Source organism: Nyctereutes procyonoides, unplaced genomic scaffold, assembly GCF_905146905.1.
Source record: "Nyctereutes procyonoides isolate TBG_1078 unplaced genomic scaffold, NYPRO_anot_genome, whole genome shotgun sequence".
In the NCBI taxonomy this organism is placed as follows: Eukaryota; Metazoa; Chordata; class Mammalia; order Carnivora; family Canidae; genus Nyctereutes; species Nyctereutes procyonoides.
This window is the reverse complement of record NW_026575147.1, coordinates 14920829-14943409: the sequence shown is the minus strand read 5'-3', so window position 1 is coordinate 14943409 and position 22581 is coordinate 14920829. Positions and strand designations below refer to the sequence as shown.

The window sequence follows — 22581 nt, the reverse complement described above, 5'->3', positions numbered from 1 at the left end:
GGCAAAAATGGAAAGGATAGTAAGAATTTCCTAGGAATATCACCTTTAAGAAACTAGGTCAAGAAGAATATGAAACAAATTTCCATCCCTTCAAAGCGACTGACCTTATATTTGCTTTGTCTAACTGAATGTGGTAAAAAGTAACACTGTGCCAATTTCAAGTCTAACCCTTGCTACTACCATGGAAAGAAGCATGGTATAGTCTGATAAATGGTGAGAGATCACAGGGAGTAGGGCTGAATTTCCCCAAATGGGGCTGTGCTAGATCAGGTAGCCTCCAGACAACCTGTCCGCTCACTGGGACATGAATAAATCTAGGCAAGACCAGCAGAATCTCTCAGGCAACCTGTAGATTTTAAAGAAATAATACATTAAGTCACTAAATTGTAGAGTGGTTTGTTATACGAAACAGCTAACTAATACATTGTCCTTTCTGAACCAGTCTCTAGGACAGTCACTGGGCCACATAAGAAATTACTTTTAGTGGAATGGCAGAAAGCAGAGCCCCAAAACAAATATAAACATTTTTTTCAAAAGGCTTTATTAGGAAAAGAAAGGTGGAGTTTGTCTGCTAGAAGGGGCTATGGCAATGAAAAAAAAGTAGAGGAAATAGAAGGACTTGCTAGCAATGAAAAAGGAACAAGGAAGTTTAGTACACAGTATAGTTACAATGGGAATACCCAAAAAAAAAAAAAAAAAAAAAAAGTTCAGGAGTTGAAAGAGGATAGAATACAGAACACAGGTCAAAGGAAGAATCCTGGCCAGGATCTTCTGAAACTGCAAAAATAGAGATAAGGCCTAGTGACTAAGTAAATGAGCTTACAGGTAAAGAGGTCTCCTGCATAAGGATGTTTACTTTCAGACTTAGGAAGCAAGTCACCTGGGTAAAAGTGAGGTAAAGGGGAATGGTGACCAACTTTTTAAGTATGCTGCAGTTCTCATCATGTTCAGAGGGAAGATCCATAATGATTAATTCTAAATGTCACTAAAAAATATAAATAATCAGAGCGTAAGTTAAAATTCAGAGCGGCTGCACCAGTTCACATTCCCACCAACAGTGCAGGAGGGTTCCCCTTTCTCCACATTCTCTCCAACATTTGTGGTTTCCTGCTTTGCTAATTTTCCCCATTCTCACTGGTGTGAGGTGGTATCTCATTGTGGTTTTGATTTGTATTTCCCTGATGGCAAGTGATGCGGAGCATTTCCTCATAAGGACAAACATTATATGGTCTCATTCATTGGGTCTCATTCATTATATATTTTTTATATATAAAAAATAGTGAAAGGGAATAAAGGAGAAAGGAGAAAAAATGAGTGGGAAATATCAGAAAGGGAGACAGAACATGAAGGACTCCTAACTCTGGGAAACGAACTAGGGGTGGTGGAAAGGGAGGTGGGCGGGGGGGGGGTAGGGGTGACTTGGTGACGGGCACTGAGTTGGGCACTTGACGGGATGAGCACTGGGTGTTATTCTATATGTTGGCAAATTGAACACCAATAAAAAATAAATTTATAAAAAAAATTCAAAGGTCTAACAGTTTCCAAATGTAACCATATCCCTGAAAAAAACTCAAGAAGATTTCTAGGAAAAGAAAAATATCTGGCACTCAAATAAGGTAAAACTGACAATGTCTGACACCTAATCCAAGATTACCAGGCATGCAAAGAGGCAGGAGAGAAACAACTCACAATGAAAATAAGAAACCAGTCAAAACTGATCTAGAATTGACGCACGTGGTAGAAGGACCAGAGAAGAATATTACAAGTTACTTTAACTGTGTTATCTATATTCAAGTAGGTAAGCAGAGACAAGGAAGATATAAAAACATCCAAACTGAACTTCTAAAGATGAAAACTACTGCATAAAGACAAACACAGTGGAAGGGATGAACAGATCAGACAATACATAAGAAAAGATTAGTGAATTTGAAAGCACTACAACAGAAATTATTCAAGATGAAACACAGCAGAAAAAAAAAACACAAAGAAAAAAAATATCAGTGAACTAAGTGGCTTAATACATGAATAACTGGAGTCTCTGAAGGAGAGGCATGACTTAAAAATTATTTGAAGAGACAATGGACAAAAAAATCTCCAAATTTGATAACTATAAACCCACATGAAAATGAAAACACAATATAGCAGAATTCGTGACATGCCACTAAAACAGTATTTAAGGGGACATTAACAGCATGAATCCTTTTTAGAAAAAAAAATTTCAATGACTTTAGCTTCTACCTTAGAAGCTAGAAAAAGAAAAGCAAATTAAACACAAAGTAGGTTAAAGAAAGCAAATAATATAAGTCAGGGCAAACATCAATGAAACGGAATCTATGGATACTAAAAGGATAATAAGGGAATATTATGGGGGGAGGGGCAAGATGGCGGAAGAGCAGGGTCCCCAAATCACCTGTCCCCACCAAATTACCTAGATAACCTTCAAACCATCCTGAAAATCTACGAATTCGGCCTGAGATGTAAAGAGAGACCAGCTGGAAGGCTACAGTGAGAAGAGTCCGCGCTTCTATCAAGGTAGGAAGACGGGGAAAGAGAAATAAAGAAACAAAAGGCCTCCGAGGGGGAGGGGCCCGCGAGGAGCCGGGCTGAGGCCGGGGCGAGTGTCCCCAGGACAGGAGAGCCCCGTCCCGGAGGAGCAGGAGCTGCACCAACCTTCCGGCGGGCGGAAAGGGGCTCGCAGGGAGTTGGAGCAGGACCCAGGAGGGCGGGGATGCCCTCGGGCTCCCTGGGACACTAACAGACACCTGCGCCCCCGGAGAGTGCGCCGAGCTCCCTAAGGGCTGCAGCGCGCACGGCGGGACCGACCGGAGCAGCTCGGAGGGGCTCGGGCGGCGGCTCCGCGGAGGGGGCTGCGGGGCGGGAGCGAATCCCACAGCGCAGGCCCCGGAGCACAGGGCGCCGGGACACAGCCCAGGATCCGGCCTCCCCGGGACAGGCAGAGGCCGGGAGGGCCCAGGACAGCAAGGACGCTCCTGCCCCGAGCTGAGCAGATCAGCGGCCCCGCCCTGGAGCCTCCAGGCCCAGCGGACGGAGAACCGAGAGCCCCGAGCCCCGTAGTTCCTGCGGAGGCTGAATCCAGGCTTCCAGAGTTGCCATAGCAACTGCGGCTGTTCCTCCTGGGGCCCCACGGGGTAAACAACCCCCGCTGAGCCCTGCACCAGGCAGGGGCAGAGCAGCTCCCCCAAGTGATAACACCTGAAAATCAGCGCAAAAGGCCCCTCCCCCAGAAGACCAGCTGGACGGACCAGTGATACTCCCCCGTGTTCCAATACAACTTGTTTTTGGCCACTCTGCACTGAGCAAAATGACTAGAAGGAAAACCTCACCTCAAAAGAAAGAATCAGAAACAGTCCTCTCTCCCACAGAGTTACAAAATCTGGATTACACTTCAATGTCAGAAAGCCAATTCAGAAGCACTATTCTACAGCTACTGGTAGCTCTAGAAAAAAGCATTAAGGACTCACGAGACTTCATGACTGCAGAATTTAGATCCAATCAGGCAGAAATTAAAAATCAATTGAATGAGATGCAATCCAAACTAGAAGTCCTAACGACGAGGGTTAACGAGGTGGAAGAACGAGTGAGTGACATAGAAGACAAGTTAATGGCAAAGAGGGAAACTGAGGAAAAAAGAGACAATCAATTAAGGGACCATGAAGACAGATTAAGGGAAATAAATGACAGTCTGAGGAAGAAAAACCTACGTTTAATTGGGGTTCCCGAGGGCGCCGAAAGGGACAGAGGGCCAGAATATGTATTTGAACAAATCCTAGCTGAAAACTTTCCCAATCTGGGAAGGGAAACAGACATTCAGATTCAGGAAATAGAGAGATCCCCCCCTAAAATCAATAAAAACCGTTCAACACCTCGACATCTAATAGTGAAGCTTGCAAATTCCAAAGATAAAGAGAAGATCCTTAAAGCAGCAAGAGACAAGAAGTCCCTGACTTTCATGGGGAGGAATATTAGGGTAACAGCAGACCTCTCCACAGAGACCTGGCAGGCCAGAAAGGGCTGGCAGGATATATTCAGGGTCCTAAATGAGAAGAACATGCAACCAAGAATACTTTATCCAGCAAGGCTCTCATTCAAAATGGAAGGAGAGATAAAGAGCTTCCAAGACAGGCAGGAACTGAAAGAATATGTGACCTCCAAACCAGCTCTGCAAGAAATTTTAAGGGGGACTCTTAAAACTCCCCTTTAAGAAGAAGTTCAAGTAACTCTGAACGTGAATGGGCTTAATGACCCCATCAAAAGGCGCAGAGTTTCAGACTGGATAAAAAAACAGGACCCATCTATTTGCTGTCTACAAGAGACTCATTTTAGACAGAAGGACACCTACAACCTGAAAATAAAAGGTTGGAGAACCATTTACCATTCAAATGGTTCTCAAAATATACCCTAAAAACTACAGAACACTTCTGAAAGAAATTGAGGAAGACACAAAGAGATGGAAAAATATTCCATGCTCATGGATTGGCAGAATTAATATTGTGAAAATGTCAATGTTACCCAGGGCAATTTACACGTATAATGCAATCCCTATCAAAATACCATGGACTTTCTTCAGAGATTTAGAACAAATTATTTTAAGATTTGTGTGGAATCAGAAAAGACCCCAAACAGCCAGGGGAATTTTAAAAAAAGAAAACCATATCTGGGGGCATCACAATGCCAGATTTCAGGTTGTACTACAAAGCTGTGGTCATCAAGACAGTGTGGTACTGGCACAAAAACAGACACATAGATCAATGGAACAGAATAGAGAACCCAGAAGTGGACCCTGAACTTTATGGTCAACTAATATTCGATAAAGGAGGAAAGACGATCCACTGGAAGAAAGACAGTCTCTTCAATAAATGGTGCTGGGAAAATTGGACATCCACATGCAGAAGAATGAAACTGGACCACTCTTGCACCATACACAAAGATAAACTCAAAATAGATGAAATATCTAAATGTGAGACAAGATTCCATCAAAATCCCAGAGAAGAACTCAGGCAACACCCTTTTTGAACTTGGCCACAGTAACCGGAGAAGGACAAACAGTGTATGTTCTCATTCATTTGGGGAATATGAATAATAGCGAAAGGGAATATAAGGGAAGGGAGAAGAAATGTGTGAGAAATATCAGAAAGGGAGACAGAACATAAAGACTTCTAACTCTGGGAAATGAACTAGGGGTGGTGGAGGGGGAGGAGGGTGGGGGGTGGGGGTGAATGGGTGATGGGCACTGAGGGGTACACTTGACGGGATGAGCACTGGGTGTTATTCTGTATGTTGGTAAATTGAACACCAATAAAAATTAACTTATAAAAAAAAAGGAATATTATGAACAACCTTATGCCAATAAATTAGAAAAACTAGAGAAATGGACAAATTCTCTGAAAGAAATTACCAAAATTCACTCAAGAAGAAAAGAGATATTGAATTTAATAGTTCTTTATAGATCTTGGAAACTAGCCCTTTATCTGATACGTCATTGGCAAATATCTTCTCCCATTCTGTAGGTTGTCTTTTAGTTTTGTTGACTGTATCCTTTGCTGTCCAAAAGCTTCTTATCTTGATGAAGTCCCAATAGTTCATTTTTCCTTTTGTTTCTTTTGCCTTCATGGATGTATCTTGCAAGAAGTTACTGTGGCCAAGTTCAAAAAGGGTGTTGCCTGTGTTCTCCTCTAGGATTTTGATGAAATCTTGTCTCACATTTAGATCTTTCATCCATTTTGAGTTTATCTTTGTGTATGGGGAAAGAGAGTGGTCTAGTTTCATTCTTCTGCATGTGGATGTCCAATTTTCCCAGCACCATTTATTGAAGAGACTGTCTTTCTTCCAGTGGATAGTCTTTCCTCCTTTATCGAATATTAGTTGACCATAAAGTTCAGGGTCCACTTCTGGGTTCTCTATTCTGTTCCATTGATCTATGTGTCTGTTTTTGTGCCAGTACCACACTGTCTTGATGACCACTGCTTTGTAGTACAACCTGAAATCTGGCACTGTGATGCCCTCAGCTATGGTTTTCTTTTTTAAAATTCCCCTGGCTACTCAGGGTCTTTTCTGATTCCACACAAATCTTAAAATAATTTGTTCTAACTCTCTGAAGAAAGTCCATGGTATTTTGATAGGGATTGCATTAAACGTGTAAATTGCCCTGGGTAACATTGACATTTTCACAATATTAATTCTGCCAATCCATGAGCATGGAATATTTTTCCATCTCTTTGTGTCTTCCTCAACAATCCAATCATGAAATGGGCAAAAGACATGAAGAGAAATCTCACAGAGGAAGACATAGACATGGCCAACATGCACATGAGAAAATGCTCTGCATCACTTGCCATCAGGGAAATACAAATCAAAACCACAATGAGATACCACCTCACACCAGTGAGAATGGAGAAAATTAACAAGGCAGGAAACCACAAATGTTGGAGAGGATGCGGAGAAAAGGGAACCCTCTTACACTGTTGGTGGGAATGTGAAATGGTGCAGCCACTCTGGACAACTGTGTGGAGGTTCCTCAAAGAGTTAAAAATAGACCTGCCCTAAGACCCAGCTATTGAACTGTTGGGGATTGACCCCAAAGATATAGATGCAATGAAACGATGGGACACCTGCACCCCGATGTTTATAGCAGCAATGTCCACAATAGCCAAACTGTGGAAGGAGCCTCGGTGTCCATCAAAAGATGAATGGATAAAGAAGATGTGGTTTATGTATACAATGGAATATTACTCAGCCATTAGAAATGACAAATACCCACCATTTGCTTCAACGTGGATGGAACTGAGTGAAATGAGTCAATTGGAGAAGGATAAACATTATATGTTCTCATTCATTTGGGGAATATAAGTAATAGTGAAAGGGAATATAAGGGAAGGGAGAAGAAATGGGTAGGAAATATCAGAAAGGGAGACAGAACATAAAGACTCCTAACTCTGGGAAACGAACTAGGGGTGGTGGAAGGGGAGGAGGGCGGGGATGGGGGTGAATGGGTGACGGGCACTGAGGGGGACACTTGACGGGATGAGCACTGGGTGTTATTCTGTATGTTGGCAAATTGAACACCAATAAAAAATAAATTAATTATTAAAAAAAAGAAGAAAAGAGATAATCCAAACAACTTTCTGTCAAAGAAACTGAAATTATACTTAAAAATCTTCTCAAAAGAAAACTCCAGGCCCAGATGGTTATGTTGGTAAATTCTATCAAACATTTAAGGAAGAAATATCAATTCCATACAAGCTTTTATTAAAAACTGAGGAGGAGAGAATACTTCACAACTCATTCTGAGACCAGCATCATAATAATACCTAAATCAGACAAAAATGAAAGCTACAGAACAGTAGCTCTCATTTAAGAAATCAGTAACAGGAAAATACACATCATGAATAAGTATGATTTATCCAAGAAATGCAAAGCAGGTTTAACATTTAAAATCAACCGATGAAAAGACCTACACTATCATTGGTCATGGGAAGTGTCAATTAAAGCCACAAAGAATTAACACTATACATCTATTATGATGGCTAAAAATGGAAAGACTGACCATATCAAGTGCTGATGCATATGTGGAGGAACACTGCTGATGGGAACGTAAAATGGCACATCCACTATAGAAAAAGGACCATCAGTTTTTTAAAAAAGTTAAGCATATACATCTACTATATGATACAAACATCCTACTCTCCTTTATGCACTCAAGAAAAATGAGAACATATGTCAACATGAAGGCATGTATCTCAATGTCCATAATAGCACTTTATTTGTATTAATCCCAAACTGGAAATAACTCAAATGATCATCAACAGGTGAATGGATAAACACACTGTGGTATTCTACAAGTAGAATTCTACTCAGTACTACTGATACATACGACATGGACAAATCTCAAAATAATTATGCTTTGTGAAAGAGGCGAGAAAAAAAAAGAATGAGTATAAAGGGTTCCATTTATATAAAGTTCTAGAAAATGCAAATGTCTATGATGAAAGAAAGCATATCAGCAGTTGCTTGAGGAAGAAGTGAGAAGGAGAATGAAAGAAGAATCATAGAGGGAGATGAGGAAACCTTTAGAAGTGAAAGACAAGCTCATTATTTTGATTGTAGTGATGATTCCATAGATATATACTTATTTAAAAACTTATCAAACTGTACACTTTAAACATGTAAAATTTACTGTATGCCAATTATACCTTAATAAAGCTCTTATTAAAACAGCAAGTAAACAAAAAGGCTACTTGAGATTAGTTCAAACCTATCAGTAACATCACAAATTTAATTCAGTTTTTAAAATACTGAGTCACACTAGAATTTCAAGTTTTTTTTAAATATATAAGTATTCCATAAGTACTTTTTACTAAAGACATACCTATACTAAAATTGCTTAGGAAATTGAAAATAAGGAAATGGTCAAAAGTGAGGTGGGGATAGATAGGAGATTTGTATAGACTTGGGGAGGGTAAGAAAGTAAATTGATCAAAGTGAAAGAATTGCCAGAGGTACCGATGATCCAGTTGGAATCAGAAATTATTAATTTATAGTGACTTCAGCCTATACTTCTGATGATTTTCATCAGCAATGCTCAGGTGAGTATATGAATGGGAATGGTAGATGGCTGGGTTGATACGAGTTTTGGGATCTGTAGCACCAATAAAACAGAAGGTAAGGTACCTGAGTACTCACACGGTTTGGATTCTATGCAGTCTAAGCTTGGAAGGAAAAGAAACAGGCAATCCTCTCGTCCAAATATTCAGGATCCTTGCTTCATTGTCTTGTTGTACCCAACCAATAAAAACATCAGCCCAGTTGTCAGTCTGCCCTACTATTATCCTCAAACTCACAATTTTCACCAAGAACTTCAACATCACCTGTCAACTTTAGTGTGACTTTTTGATTACTGTTCTTTCCCATTCCTTGAAGCAGATATTTGAAATCTCTTCTTCAAAAGTCCTCTATTGCTCTGCCTTCTTCCTGCTCTCACAACCATCTCTTAATTCACAGAAAAAAATACAGACCAGTGAAGGGGGAGAGAAGGGAACCCCCGCCTATCAATTCATCTGTTCACTTTGCTTGTTACAGAGGAAGAAATACTCCTTCTCTACATACTCCATCTCACTCTGGACCCCAACCACTATTGTTTCCTTTTCAGGAATCCTCTCCTTCTTGGCTGCTTTTAATCTTCAATATCTACCCCTCAATTGAATCTATCTCATAGCATTTAAATATTTATTAACATCTTAAAAAACTGAGTAATCTTTCTTGACAATACTATACTCTTTCAGTTTGATATCTATCAGATGTTTACCAAAATAAGTGAAGAAAGGGAATCATGGACAATGTCTAGATTTCTGGCTGGGCAAATGGGCGAACAATGGTGCTCTTCATTGAAACTGGTAATACTGGAGGAGGAAATGGATTCAAGTAGGAGTCTGAATGTGGAGCATGTCGAATTTGAGGTGCTAGGTGGATATCTAAATGCATATGACAAGCAGACAATCAGACATGTGGAAATCTAGAGTTTGGGGTATACCCTTGGGAATTACCAATACATGAAATGGATTTGAGCCATGAGAGTTTGAATAGAGTGATTAAAGAATACAGATGATATTTACAGTATGACATTTATAGAAGAAACAGTTATCAAAATAACAGGGCATTTTCTATTTTGTGCTGGCCTCATACATATTTCTGGATATAGTGTAGTCCTATGGAAAGGGATTAACAAATGAGCAGGCAAGAAAACAAAATAACGAAGATATAACAGATTTAAAAGAGGTGAGATAACTGGGCAAACAGCAGGGAAAGGCAAAGTCTATGTCATCATGGTTTAGGGGAAATGTTGTTAGGTCTGTGAATTATTGCCTGGGTTAAGTCTAACCAAATAAGTCTATAACTTAGTTGTAAGTTATCTGGGTTCTAGGACAACAGGCTCTCTTTCCAGCCTGTTGTAGAAGCCTCTTTCCAGCCTGTACAGAAGATATATGCTTAATAAATGAATAAGCAGCAGAGGCCTGAGATCCACGGTAACTATGGAATTTACCACCTACTAGTTCAGACTTTCTTACTTAAACCACTGAATCATGCCTGCCCCAGTGTCAAATCTGATGAACTATGTCATTCCAAGGTCCTTCAAAGATACAAAAATTGATAACACATTATAAAGCACTACAAAACAGCAATGATTCATATGACCTGTCTCAGTAGGTTAACAGCAGGTTTCTAACAGAAGCTATTTCTTGAAGCGTTCTTATAGGAAATACTAGAATAAAAGCTAGTATTTGTATCATATCATGGTTTATGAAGCATTTTCAAATATAAATATGACCTATATGATCATCCTATTAGATAAGTCAATTAGAACAGATGAAGAAACAAAGGCATGGAGAAGTTAAGTAACTCATCTATACTATTACATTAAATTATTAAGCAGGAAAGCCAGGGTTAGTCTTCTAACTACAAATATTATACCATCCTTGTTCTTTTTTCTACATTTTTTTAAATTTAGTGGTATAAAACATAATGAATCAGTAATGACCAATTTCCTATATTTTCTTCACTTTAGTCATCAAATGGCACAGGCAAAGCACTATGCTTAGAAAACTAGAGAAAAAACAAAGGGGGAAAAAAGAGAGAAAATACTAATAATGTGCCTTTAAATCTAGGTTCTTTACTATATTCTTTTATATCTGTTGCCAAGTACTTTTTCTGAAGGTAATTACCAGTAATTATTCCCTGTGATTGCTATGTGCATGTCACAGACATTACCATTACTCTAATTATAATACAGTAAGCCAAAGATGGATTGTTAAATTTCAGTTCAATTCACTGTTTTTTTTGCGGACTATTTATAGATATGACAGATGTATAGTGCTCCAAGATAATAATGGATTTGATACAGTTTTCAGAGGCTGATATAAAATATACAAAAACATTAAAAGGAACAAATTGGACAATTTAGTCAAGACTATAGCTGCTAAAAGAATATCAAGGTAGCTTCCCTAGGATTTTAAAGCCCCTTGACAAGATAACCAGTGAACAGCTCTTTCTGTAACATTCTAAAATCAACAACTGCTAAGAGTAAATATATTCTGAAGAAGCAATTTAAATTTATTGTGAAAAGAAAAATAAGGAATTATTTTGTTGCAATTTTTAAATTGTGCTGAAATATATGTAACATGAAAGTTGCCATTTTAATCATTTTTTCAGTGTACCATTCAGTGGCATTAATTATACTCACGTTGTACAAATATCACTATTTCCAAAACTTTTTCATCACCCCAAACAGAAACTCTGTACCTATGAAATGCTCCATTCTCCTTTCACCCAAGTCTCAAACTCTAATCCATTATCTGTCTGTATGAATTTGACATGTGGTAAAGTGGGATCATATAGTATTTGTCCTTTTTGTGACTGGCTTTCCTCATTTATTATGATGGTTTCAGGGGTTATCTGTATCACAGCATGTGTCAGAAACTTCCTTCTTTTCATAGCTAAATAATATTCCATCATATAGATATACCACATTTTGTTCATCCATTCATCTGTCGGACACTTTGGTTGTTTCTACATTTTGGCTACTATGAATAATGCTGTGTAAACATTAGCATACATGTATCTGCTTGAGTCCCTGTTTTAAAATCTTTGGAATATATATACTCAGGAGTTAAATTGCTGAAGCATATGGAATTCTATAGATAACTTTTTGAGGAACTATCAAATTATTTTTCACAGTGGCTGAACCATTTTCCATTTCCAAGAGCAATGGACAAAGGTTCTAGTTTCTCCACATCTTTGCTAATGTCATTTTCTGTCTTTTAATTATAGCACATCTAGTAGGATGAAGTAGAATCTCACTGGACTTTTGACTTGTATTTCCCTAATGACTAATGATGATGAGCATCTTTTTCATGTGTTTAATTTTCCATTTGAAGATATTCTTTTTTTTTCTTTTTTAAAATATTTTATTTATTTATTCATGAAAGACACAGGTAGAGAGAGAGGCAGAGACACAGGCAGAGGGAGAAGCAGGCTCCAGGCAGGGAGCCTGATGCGGGACTTGATCCCTGGTCTTCAGGATCACACCCTGGGCTGAAGGCAGCGCTAAACCGCTGAGCCACCCAGGTTGCCCTATGAGTTTATTTCTTGATTTCTCTCTCTATCCTCCTTATTTCTCCCCTTTTCTTCTTTGTTTTGTTTCTTAAATTCCTTTTTTTTTTGCTAGTGGTTTTTTTTTAATAAATTAATTTTTATTGGTGTTCAATTTACCAACATACAGAATAACACCCAGTGCTCATCCCGTCAAGTGTCCCCCTCCTTGCCCGTCACCCATTCACCCCCACCCCCTGCCCTCCTCCCCCTCCACAACCCCTAGTTCATTTCCCAGAGTTAGAAGTCTTTATGTTCTGTCTCCCTTTCTGATATTTCCCACACATTTCTTCTCCCTTCCCTTATATTCCCTTTCACTATTATTCATATTCCCCAAATGAATGAGAACATACACTGTTTGTCCTTCTCCGATTGACTTACTTCACTCAGCATAATACCCTTCCAGTTCCATCCACGTTGAAGCAAATGGTGGGTATTTGTCGTTCCTAATGGCTAATATTCCATTGTATACATAAACCACATCTTCTTTATCCATTCATCTTTCGATGGACACCGAGGCTTCTTCCACAGTTTGCCTTTGTGGACATGGCTGCTAGAAACATCGGGGTGCAGGTGTCCCGGCGTTTCATTGCATCTGAATCTTTGGGGTAAATCCCCAGCAGTGCAATTGCTGGGTCTTAGGGCAGGTCTATTTTTAACTCTTTGAGGAACCTCCACACAGTTTTCCAGACTGGCTGCACCAGTTCACATTCCCACCAACAGTGTAAGAGGGTTCCCTTTTCTCCGCATCCTCTCCAACATTTGTGGTTTCCTGCCTTGTTAATTTTCTCCATTCTAACTGGTGTGAGATGGTATCTCATTGTGGTTTTGATTTGTATTTCCCTGATGGCAAGTGATGCAGAGCATTTTCTCATGTGCTTGTTGGCCATGTCTATGTCTTCCTCTGTGAGATTTCTCTTCATGTCTTTTGCCCATTTCATGATTGGATTGTTTGTTTCTTTGGTGTTGAGTTTAATAAGTTCTTTATAGATTTTGGAAACTAGCCCTTTATCTGATATGTTATTTGCAAATATCTTCTCCCATTCTGTAGGTTGTCATTGAGTTTTGTTGACTGTATCCTTTGCTGTGCAAAAGCTTCTTATCTTGATGAAGTCCCAAAGTTCATTTTTGCTTTTGTTTCTTTTGCCTTCGTGGATGTATCTTGCAAGAAGTTACTGTGGCTGAGTTCAAAAAGGGTGTTGCCTGTGTTCTCCTCTAGGATTTTGATGGAATCTTGTCTCACATTTAGATCCTTCATCCATTTTGAGTTTATCTTTGTGTATGGTGCAAGAGAGTGGTCTAGTTTCATTCTTCTGCATGTGGATGTCCAATTTTCCCAGCACCATTCATTGAAGAGACTTTCTTCCAGTGGATAGTCTTTCCTCCTTTATCGATTATTAGTGACCATAAAGTTGAGGATCCACTTCTGGGTTCTCTATTCTGTTCCATTGATCTATGTGTCTGTTTTTGTGCCAGTACCACACTGTCTTGATGACCACTGCTTTGTAGTACAACCTGAAATCTGGCACTGTGATGCCCCCAGCTATGGTTTTCTTTTTTAAAATTCCCCTGGCTACTCGGGGTCTTTTCTTATTCCACACAAATCTTAAAATAATTTGTTCTAACTCTCTGAAGAAAGTCCATGGTATTTTGATAGGGATTGCATTAAATGTGTAAATTGCCCTGGGTAACATTGACATTTTCACAATATTAATTCTGCCAATCCATGAGCATGGAATATTTTTCCATCTCTTTGTGTCTTCCTCCATTTCTTTCAGAAGTGTTCTATAGTTTTAAGGGTATAGATCCTTTACCTCTTTGGTTAGGTTTATTCCTAGGCACCTTATGCTTTTGGGTGCAATTGTAAATGGGACTGACTCCTTAATTTCTCTTTCTTCAGTCTCATTGTTAGTGTGTAGAAATGCCACTGACTTCTGGGCATTGATTTTGTATCCTGCCACACTGCCGAATTGCTGTATGAGTTCTAGCAATCTTGGGGTGGAGTCTTTTGGGTTTTCTAGGTAGAGTATCATGTCATCGGTGAAGAGGAAGAGTTTGACTTCTTCTTTGCCAATTTGAATGCCTTTAATGTCTTTTTGTTGTCTGATTGCTGAGGCTAGGACTTCCAGTACTATGTTGAATAGCAGTGGTGAGAGTAGACATCCCTGCCTTGTTCCTGATCTTAGGGGAAAGGCTCCCAGTGGTTCCCCATTGAGAATGATATTTGCTGTGGGCTTTTCGTAGATGGCTTTTAAGATGTTGAGGAATGTTCCCTCTATCCGTACACTCTGAAGAGTTTTGATCAGGAATGGATGCTGTATTTTGTCAAATGCTTTCTCTGCATCTAATGAGAGGATCAAATGGTTCTTGGTTTTTCTCTTGCTGATATGATGAATTACACTGATTGTTTTACGAGTGTTGAACCAGCCTTTTGTCCTGGGTATAAATCCCACTTGGTCATGGTGAATAATTTTTAATGTACCGTTGGATCCTATTGGCTAGTTATCTTGTTGAGAATTTTTGCACCTGTGTTCATCAGGGATATTGGTCTGTAATTCTCCCTTTGGTGGGGTCTTTGTCTGGTTTTGGAATTAAGGTGACGCTGGCCTCGTAGAATGAATTTGGAAGTACTCCATCTCTTTCTATCTTTCCAAACAGCTTTAGTAGAATAGGTATGGTTTCTTCTTTAAATGTTTGATAGAGTTCCCCTGGGAAGCCATCTGGCCCTGGACTTTTGTGTCTTGGGAGGTTTTTGATGCCTGCTTCAATTTCTTCCCTGGTTATTGGCCTGTTCAGATTTTCTATTTCTTCCTGTTCCAGTTTTGGTAATTTGTGGCATTCCAGAAATGCATCCATTTCTTCTACATTGCCTAATTTATTGGCATATACCTGCTCATAATATGTTTTAAAATCGTTGTATTTCCTTGGTGTTGGTAGTGATCTCTCCTTTCTCATTCATGATTTTATTAATTTGAGTCTTCTCTCTCTTTTTAAAAAGGCTGACTAATGGTTTATCTTATAATTCTTTCAAAGAACCAACTCCTGGTTTTGTTGTTCTGTTCCACAGTTCTTCTGGTCTCGATTTCGTTGAGTTCTGCTCAAATCTTTAATAACTCTCTTCTTCTGCTGGGTGTAGGATCTATTTGCTGTTTTTTCTCTAGCTCCTAAGGTGTAAGGTTAGCTTTTGTATTTGAGTTCTTTCCAGTTTTTGAATGGATGCTTGTATTGCGATGTATTTCCCCCTCAGGACTGCTTTTGCTGTATCCCAAAGATTTTGAACAGTTGTATCTTCATTCTCATTAGTTTCCATGAATCTTTTTAATTCTTCCTTAATTTCCTGGTTGACCCTTTCATCTTTTAGCAGGATGGTTCTTAACCTCCACGTGTTTGAGGTCCTTTGAAACTTCTTGTTGTGATTTAGTTCTAATTTCAAGGCATTATGGTCTGAGAATACGCAGGGGATGATCCCAATCTTTTGGTATCGGTTCAGACCTGATTTGTGACCCAGCAGGTGGTCTATTCTGGAGAAAGTTCCATTTGCACTTAAGAATGTATATTCAGTTGAGTTTGGATGTAAAGTTCTGTAGATATCTGTGAAATCCATCTGGTCCAGTGTATCATTTAAAGCTCTCGTTTCTTTGGAGATGTTGTGTTTAGAAGACCTATTGAGTGTAGAAAGCGCTAGATTGAAGTCACCAAGTATACGTGTATTATTATCTAAGTATTTCTTCACTTTGGTTATTAATTGATTGATATATTTGGCAGCTCCCACATTCGGAGCATATATATTGAGGATTGTTAAGTCTTCTTGGTGGATAGATCCTTTAAGTATGATATAGTGTCCTTCTTCATCTCTCACTACAGTCTTCGGGGTAAATTTTAGTTTATCTGATATAAGGATGGCTACCCCTGCTTTCTTTTGAGGACCATTTGAATGGTAAATGGTTCTCCAACCTTTTATTTTCAGGCTGTAGGTGTCCTTCTGTCTAAAATGAGTCTCTTGTAGACAGCAAATAGATGGGTCCTGCTTTTTTATCCAGTCTGACACCCTTCACCTTTTGATGGGGTCATTAAGCCTGTTCACGTTTAGAGTTACATTGAAAGATACGAGTTTAGTGTCATCATGATATCTATTCAGTCCTTGTTTTTGTGGATTGTTCCATTGGACTTCTTCTTAAAGGGGAATTTTAAGAGTCCCCCTTAAAATTTCTTGCAGAGCTGGTTTGGAGGTCACATATTCTTTCAGTTCCTGCCTGTCTTGGAAGCTATCTCTCCTTCCATTCTGAATGAGAGCCTTGCTGGATAAAGTATTCTTGGTTGCATGTTTTTCTCATTTAGGACCCTGAATATATCCTGCCAGCCCTTTCTGGCCTGCCAGGTCTCTGTGGAGAGGTCTGCTGTTACCCTTATACTCCTCCCCATAAAAGTCAGGGATTTCTTGTCTCTTGCTGCTTTAAGGATCTTCTCTTTATCTTTGGAAGTTGCAAGCTTAACTATTAAATGTCAAGGTGTTGAACGGTTTTTATGGATTTTAGGGGGGGATCTCTCCATTTCCTGGATCTGAATGCCTGTTTCCCTTCCCAGATTAAGAAAGTTTTCAGCTATGATTTGTTCAAATACATATTCTGGACCTCTGCACCTTTCGGCGCCCTTGGGAACCCCAATTAAACATAGGTTTTTCTTCCTCAGGCTGTCATTTATTTCCCTTAATCTATCCTCATGGTCTTTTAATTGTCTTTTTTCCTCAGTTTCCCTCTTTGCCATCAACTTGTCTTCTATGTCACTCACTCGTTCTTCCACCTCGTTAACCCTCGTCGTTAGGACTTCTAGTTTGGATTGCATCTCATTCAATTGACTTTTAATTTCTGCCTGATTAGATCTAAATTCTGCAGTCATGAAGTCTCTTGAGTCCTTTATGCTTTTTTTTCTAGAGCCACCAGTAGCTTTATAATAGTGCTTCTGAATTGGCTTTCTGACACTGAATTGTAATCCAGATTTTGTAACTCTGTGGGAGAGAGGACTGTTTCTGATTCTTTCTTTTGAGGTGAGGTTTTCCTTCTAGTCATTTTCCTCAGTGCAGAGTGGCCAAAAACAAGTTGTATTGGGAAAAGGAGAAAAAAAGAGGAGAGAAAGAAGGAAAGAAAGGAGAGAAAGAAAAAAGAAAAAAAGAGAAGAAAAAGAAAAGGAAAGGGGAAAAAAAGGTTGGGGGAAGCAAACAGAAATCAAAAAGCAAAACAAACAAACAAAAAAAAAAACCAAAACCAAAAACAAACAAAAAAAAAAAACGGGGGAGTATCTTCTGATTCTGTATACTTAAAGTCCCTTGACTTCCCCTAGAACTTGTCCCTCTAGCTGGTCTTCTGGGGGAAGGGCCTGTTGTGCTGATTTTCAGGTGTTAGCACTTGGGGAAGTGAAAGATATCAGCGAAAGATATTTAAGCTGTTTATCCTGTGAGGCCACTGTGAGGCTCAGGGGGGTTGTTTACCCCGTGAGGCCCCAGGAGGAACAACCACAGTGGCAGCGGCCAGCTCTGGAGCCGTGGATTCAGCTCCTGCAGTTACTAAGGAGCTCTCAGTGTGCAGGGGCCTGGATGCTCCAGGTGGGGGGGGGGGGGGCGCTGATCTGCTCTGCTCGGGGCAGGAGCGTCCTTGCTGTCCCTGAGCCCTCCTGGCCTCTGCCTCCCCAGGGAGAGGTCGGATCCTGCGTTGTGTCCCTGGTGCCCTGTGCTCCCGGCCTGAGCTGTTGGATTCCCACTCCCGGCTGTGCAGCCCCCTCTGCGGAGCCGCCGCCCGAGCCCCTCCGAGCTGCTCCTGGGTCCAGCCACCGCCCGAGCCCCTCCGAGCTGCTCTCGGGTCCAGCCGTGCGCGCTGCAGCCCTTTAGGGAGCTCGGCGCACTCTCCCCGGGGCGCAGTTGTGTTAGTGTCCCAGGGAGCCTGAGGGCATCCCTGCCCTCCTGGGGTCCTGCTCTAACTCCCTGCGAGCGCCTTTCCACCCGGGAAGATTAGTGCAGCTCCTCCTTCCCCGGGACGGTGCTTTCCTGTCCTGGGGACACTCGCTTAGCCTGGCTCCTCGCGGGGCCGCTCCCCCTTGGATGCCTTTTGTTTCTTTATTTCTTTTTTCCCCGTCTTCCTACCTTGATAGAAGCGCGAACTCTTCTCACTGTAGCGTTCCAGCTGGTCTCTCTTTAAATCTCAGGCCGAATTCGTAGATTTTCAGGATGATTTGAAGGTTATCTAGGTAGTTTGGTGGGGACAGGTGACTTGGGGACCCTACTCTTCCGCCATCTTGCCCCTCCTCCCACAGGATGTTTAAAACTATACTGTCCAATGCAGTAGGCACTAGGCATAAGTAACTATTTATTAAAAACAAATAAAATTTAACATGCAGCTCTACAACCACACTAACAACATTTCCAATGCTCAACCCTATATGTGGTTAGTGATGCCTGTACAGAAAGCACAGATACAGAACATTTTGCTCATCACAGAAAGTTCTATTGGACAAGACTGCTTTAGTATGTCCAAATTATTATTAGTAACTCCAAAGGTATTGTAAGTAAACTTTATATATATATATATATATATACACACACACACACACACACATATATGTATGTGTGTATATATATACATACATATATATATATACATACATATATATATATATATATATATATATAGCTGGCAAATTTGTTTGGAATAAATACCTAGAAATGAGTCCCAGGTTCAAATGGCACACAAATTTTCACACTTTTTGAAGCCCTGAGTACAGGACTGTGTCTATTTCCTTTATTAATTTAATAGATAAAGAACAGTGTCTTCTGTTTAGAAGATGCACCCAGGATCATTATGTTGTATATCTAAAAGTAATACAGTTGACCCCTGAACATCATGGGTTTGAGCTGCATGGTCCATTTACATGCAGATTTTTTTTCAATATGGTATATAATACTGTAAAAATTTATTTTCCATTCCTTATGATTTTTTAAATATTTTCTCTTTTTTTGGATAGGAATGTAACAAAAAATATGTGTTAATCAGCTGTTTATATTATTAGTAAGGCTCTCAGTCATCAGTGGGCTCTTAGTAGTTAAGTTTTTGGGTTAAAAGTTACACATGGATTGTCTACTGTGTGGGTGGGTCAGCACCCCTAACCCCCACCTTGTTCAAGGTCAACTGTTTAATATTGTACGTCAACTATACTTCAATAAAATAAATCAAAATAAAGCTGCACTGATTTGAGAAGGGTGGTGGTGAAGTGGGACAAGAGAGGGACAAAGATCTCTGGTGACCAGTCTATGGAGATGCTACAAATAGGGTACCAAAGACAGTAGCGTTTGCAAATTCTACTATAGTAGCACCAGTCCATACAGAAAGAGGGTGGTACCACATTACATTGTCTCCATGTACTATTTCTCTCCAGTAATACCACTTTCAGGGTTAAAAATGAACATCTGCTTATTTCCATTCTTTTTTTTTTTATGAACCAAATTTCCTCAGTGTATTTTTCTACTGAGATGATCATCTTTTTTCTTACAATCTTCTAAGAGTTCTTGATACAGAAAAGATATGAAAACTCTGTGTTCCAAATACATTCAAATACATTTCCTTAGCCAGTTATTTGCCTTTATTATGAAATGTAAGAGATTAATGTTTATATACAGTAAAAACTGGTATCTTTTTCTTTACAAAGGCTTTCCTGATTATTAAAAAAAACTGCATAGTATTTTCATATTGTTATTTTTTACAGTTAAATTTAAGTTTCACCTTAGAGAATATACACTAGTATATGACATAAAGAAGGAACAGAACATAATTTTTTCCTGTTAGAATATTCCCAAATCTTAACAAAATTCTAGGAAGTGAAATATACAATAAAATTCACCCAAATTACTAAGCAGACATCCAAACCAGTCACCCTTATCTGGGATAAGAAAGTATATTTTTGGGCAGCCTGGGTGGCTCAGCAGTTTAGTGCTGTCTTTGGCCCAGGGCGTGATCCTGGAGACCTGGGATCGAGTCCCACATCAGGCTCCCTGCATGGAGTCTGCTTCTCCCTCTGCCTGTGTCTCTGCCTCTCTCTCTCTCTCTCTGTTTCTCATGAATAAATAAATAAAACCCTTAAAAAAAAACAAAAAAAGAAAGCATATTTTTATATTTTAGAAATGCTGCCCTCAGGCTTTGTTTTTTTTCTAAAAAGTATCATTTTCACTCAGTCTAGGCACAGCCTTTGTATTTTTCTCAAAATAAAGATAAAAATAAACTACATGTAAAGAATTCCAGGAGATGAAAAGAAGGTACATAAGCCAAAGATTTAGCTCTATTCCCAGATCCAAGAAAGCCGTAAGTGTACTGACTAAACTGCTTTCCTTTCACAAAATAAAGGACAATTTCCTTGAGAAGAGCCTCCCAAATTCCATGACAAACATTTTCCTACTCTTAGTAGCAAACACCAGCATAATTTCTCAATGACAGATTAAACATGATTTTCCATCCATAAAATTAACTGATTTTACCTCTTTTTTACTATTTTATTCTAATTTTATTAGTCTCAAAAATAACCCAAACATGTTATGCTAGGGACAAAGTTACACCTTCTATTATTTGTTCCAGTTCTATTTTTTACAAGAGAATACTATTCATAAACTCATACTTTATTTCAATTTTGTAAGTTCCACATTTCCAAATATTATTAATTTTTAAAAAATCTATCCCTTCAAAGATCAATTCTAAAGCTAGTAAGAAGATCACCCTCTCTCCAAACAAAATACTATCTCCTCATTGAGGAAGCTACTTCTGCCTGTCTCACATCACAGTTGGTACGTGCCTCTACTATAACATCTTATTCCAACTATGTTTACATGTGTTCGCTTACACTACTAGCCTGGGAGCTCCTTGAATTCAGACCAAGTTCTACATGGTCTTTCCCCATCTCTAGTTTCATCCAATAACTTGGCACAGAACCTGATAAAAGACCCTGATATCTTCTGTTAAAATGACTGGACAGGGATGCCTGGGTGACTCAGCGGTTGAGTACCTGCCCCCGGCTCAGGGCGTGATCCGCAGTCTCAGGATTGAGTCCCACATCAGGCTCCCAGCCTGGAGCCTGCTTCTCCCTCTGCCTACATCCCTGCCTTTCTCTCTCTGTGTCTTTCATGAATAAAAAAATAAAATCTAAAAAAAAGACTAGACAAAGCTTGTTCAAAAGTAACTGCCTTCCTTTCTAATCACTTAAGATACTCATTTGTTCTTCATATTCCTTTAACCAACATCTATCCCAAGAAATGCTCTGATCTACATGGAGATATGGTTTATAAATAGCAGCAACCCTTTCCAAAGGCCACACTATATTTTAACAAATTATTTACACATACATGAAATAAAATACTGCTTGTGATAGAGTTTATTAGTGTTTGCATTTACAAGTAGAAACAATGAAGCTACAGAAAGATTAGAAATTTGTCAAAGGTAACAGCACTAAGCAGATCACAAAGTTCAACACTAAGGGATTCCAACCCTACATGTAGTGTACTTTTTACCATATCAAGCAAGTTTTCAGACAAATAACCTTTAACACTGCATCGACTGTACTTACACTGACCCCAGCGACCTGTTCTTGGGTTCAAATAATTTGGATAAAGACCATTTGGACGATCCATCTTCTGAAGCAGTTTCCGAATGTGCATTACCTTAACGCAAATAAAGAGTGCAATTAATAAAATAAATGTCATCAAGGCTTTTATTAATCTAAGTTTTGTGGGTTTTCCTCACTCAGAGCCTATACCATCTCCCCTGCCATTTTTGTATATGTGGTGGTCAGCAAAGCCTTCTATTTTATAACTGATTATATATGATCATTATTTAAAGATCAAGCAACAATTAAAAACATAAAGAGCACAGAGAAAAACTTATTTAAATACCAACATTTTACTATCCAGAAATAGTCATCAAAAACATCACAGATAAACATCATTCCAGACATATTCATGTATATATTTAAATATAAGAACAGAAATAATTTCATAGAAATGGGAAGAGAAAAGGACATTTATAATAAAAAGTATGAAACTAATTTGAATAGATGAAAAAGTAAACTAAATTGCTGAATTCTAAATATTGATCCCATAATAGATATCCCTAAATTCCTAAATTCCAAAAATTCTGATTCCTAAAAGATCTCCCTAAGGAAGAAAAAAAAATCATAAAATATATTAAGAAGTTAGAAAATTTCCCAGGGGCTTTATCTGCAACTATAGATTGGATGGATTTTTTTCAGTGCTTACAAACAAAGGCACAAATGTATTCTATTCCTTGTATTCTTATTTGAAAATGTTCTCTTTACATCTGAAGGATAACCTGCTCGGTATATAGGACTTGGGGAAACATCTTTGCAGAACCTTATATATATTTCACTATTTCC

General features: G+C 39.1%; 1 protein-coding gene across 1 annotated transcript in view; it reads right to left on the bottom strand.

The window, feature by feature from the left end:
- MAN1A2 (mannosidase alpha class 1A member 2) overlaps positions 1-22581 on the bottom strand; it is a 189292-nt gene that overhangs the window by 47183 nt on the left and 119528 nt on the right. The window contains exon 8 of the mRNA XM_055312354.1: positions 21757-21850. Coding sequence (XP_055168329.1) covers positions 21757-21850 — 94 coding nt within the window. The remainder of the gene's footprint in view (positions 1-21756; positions 21851-22581) is intronic.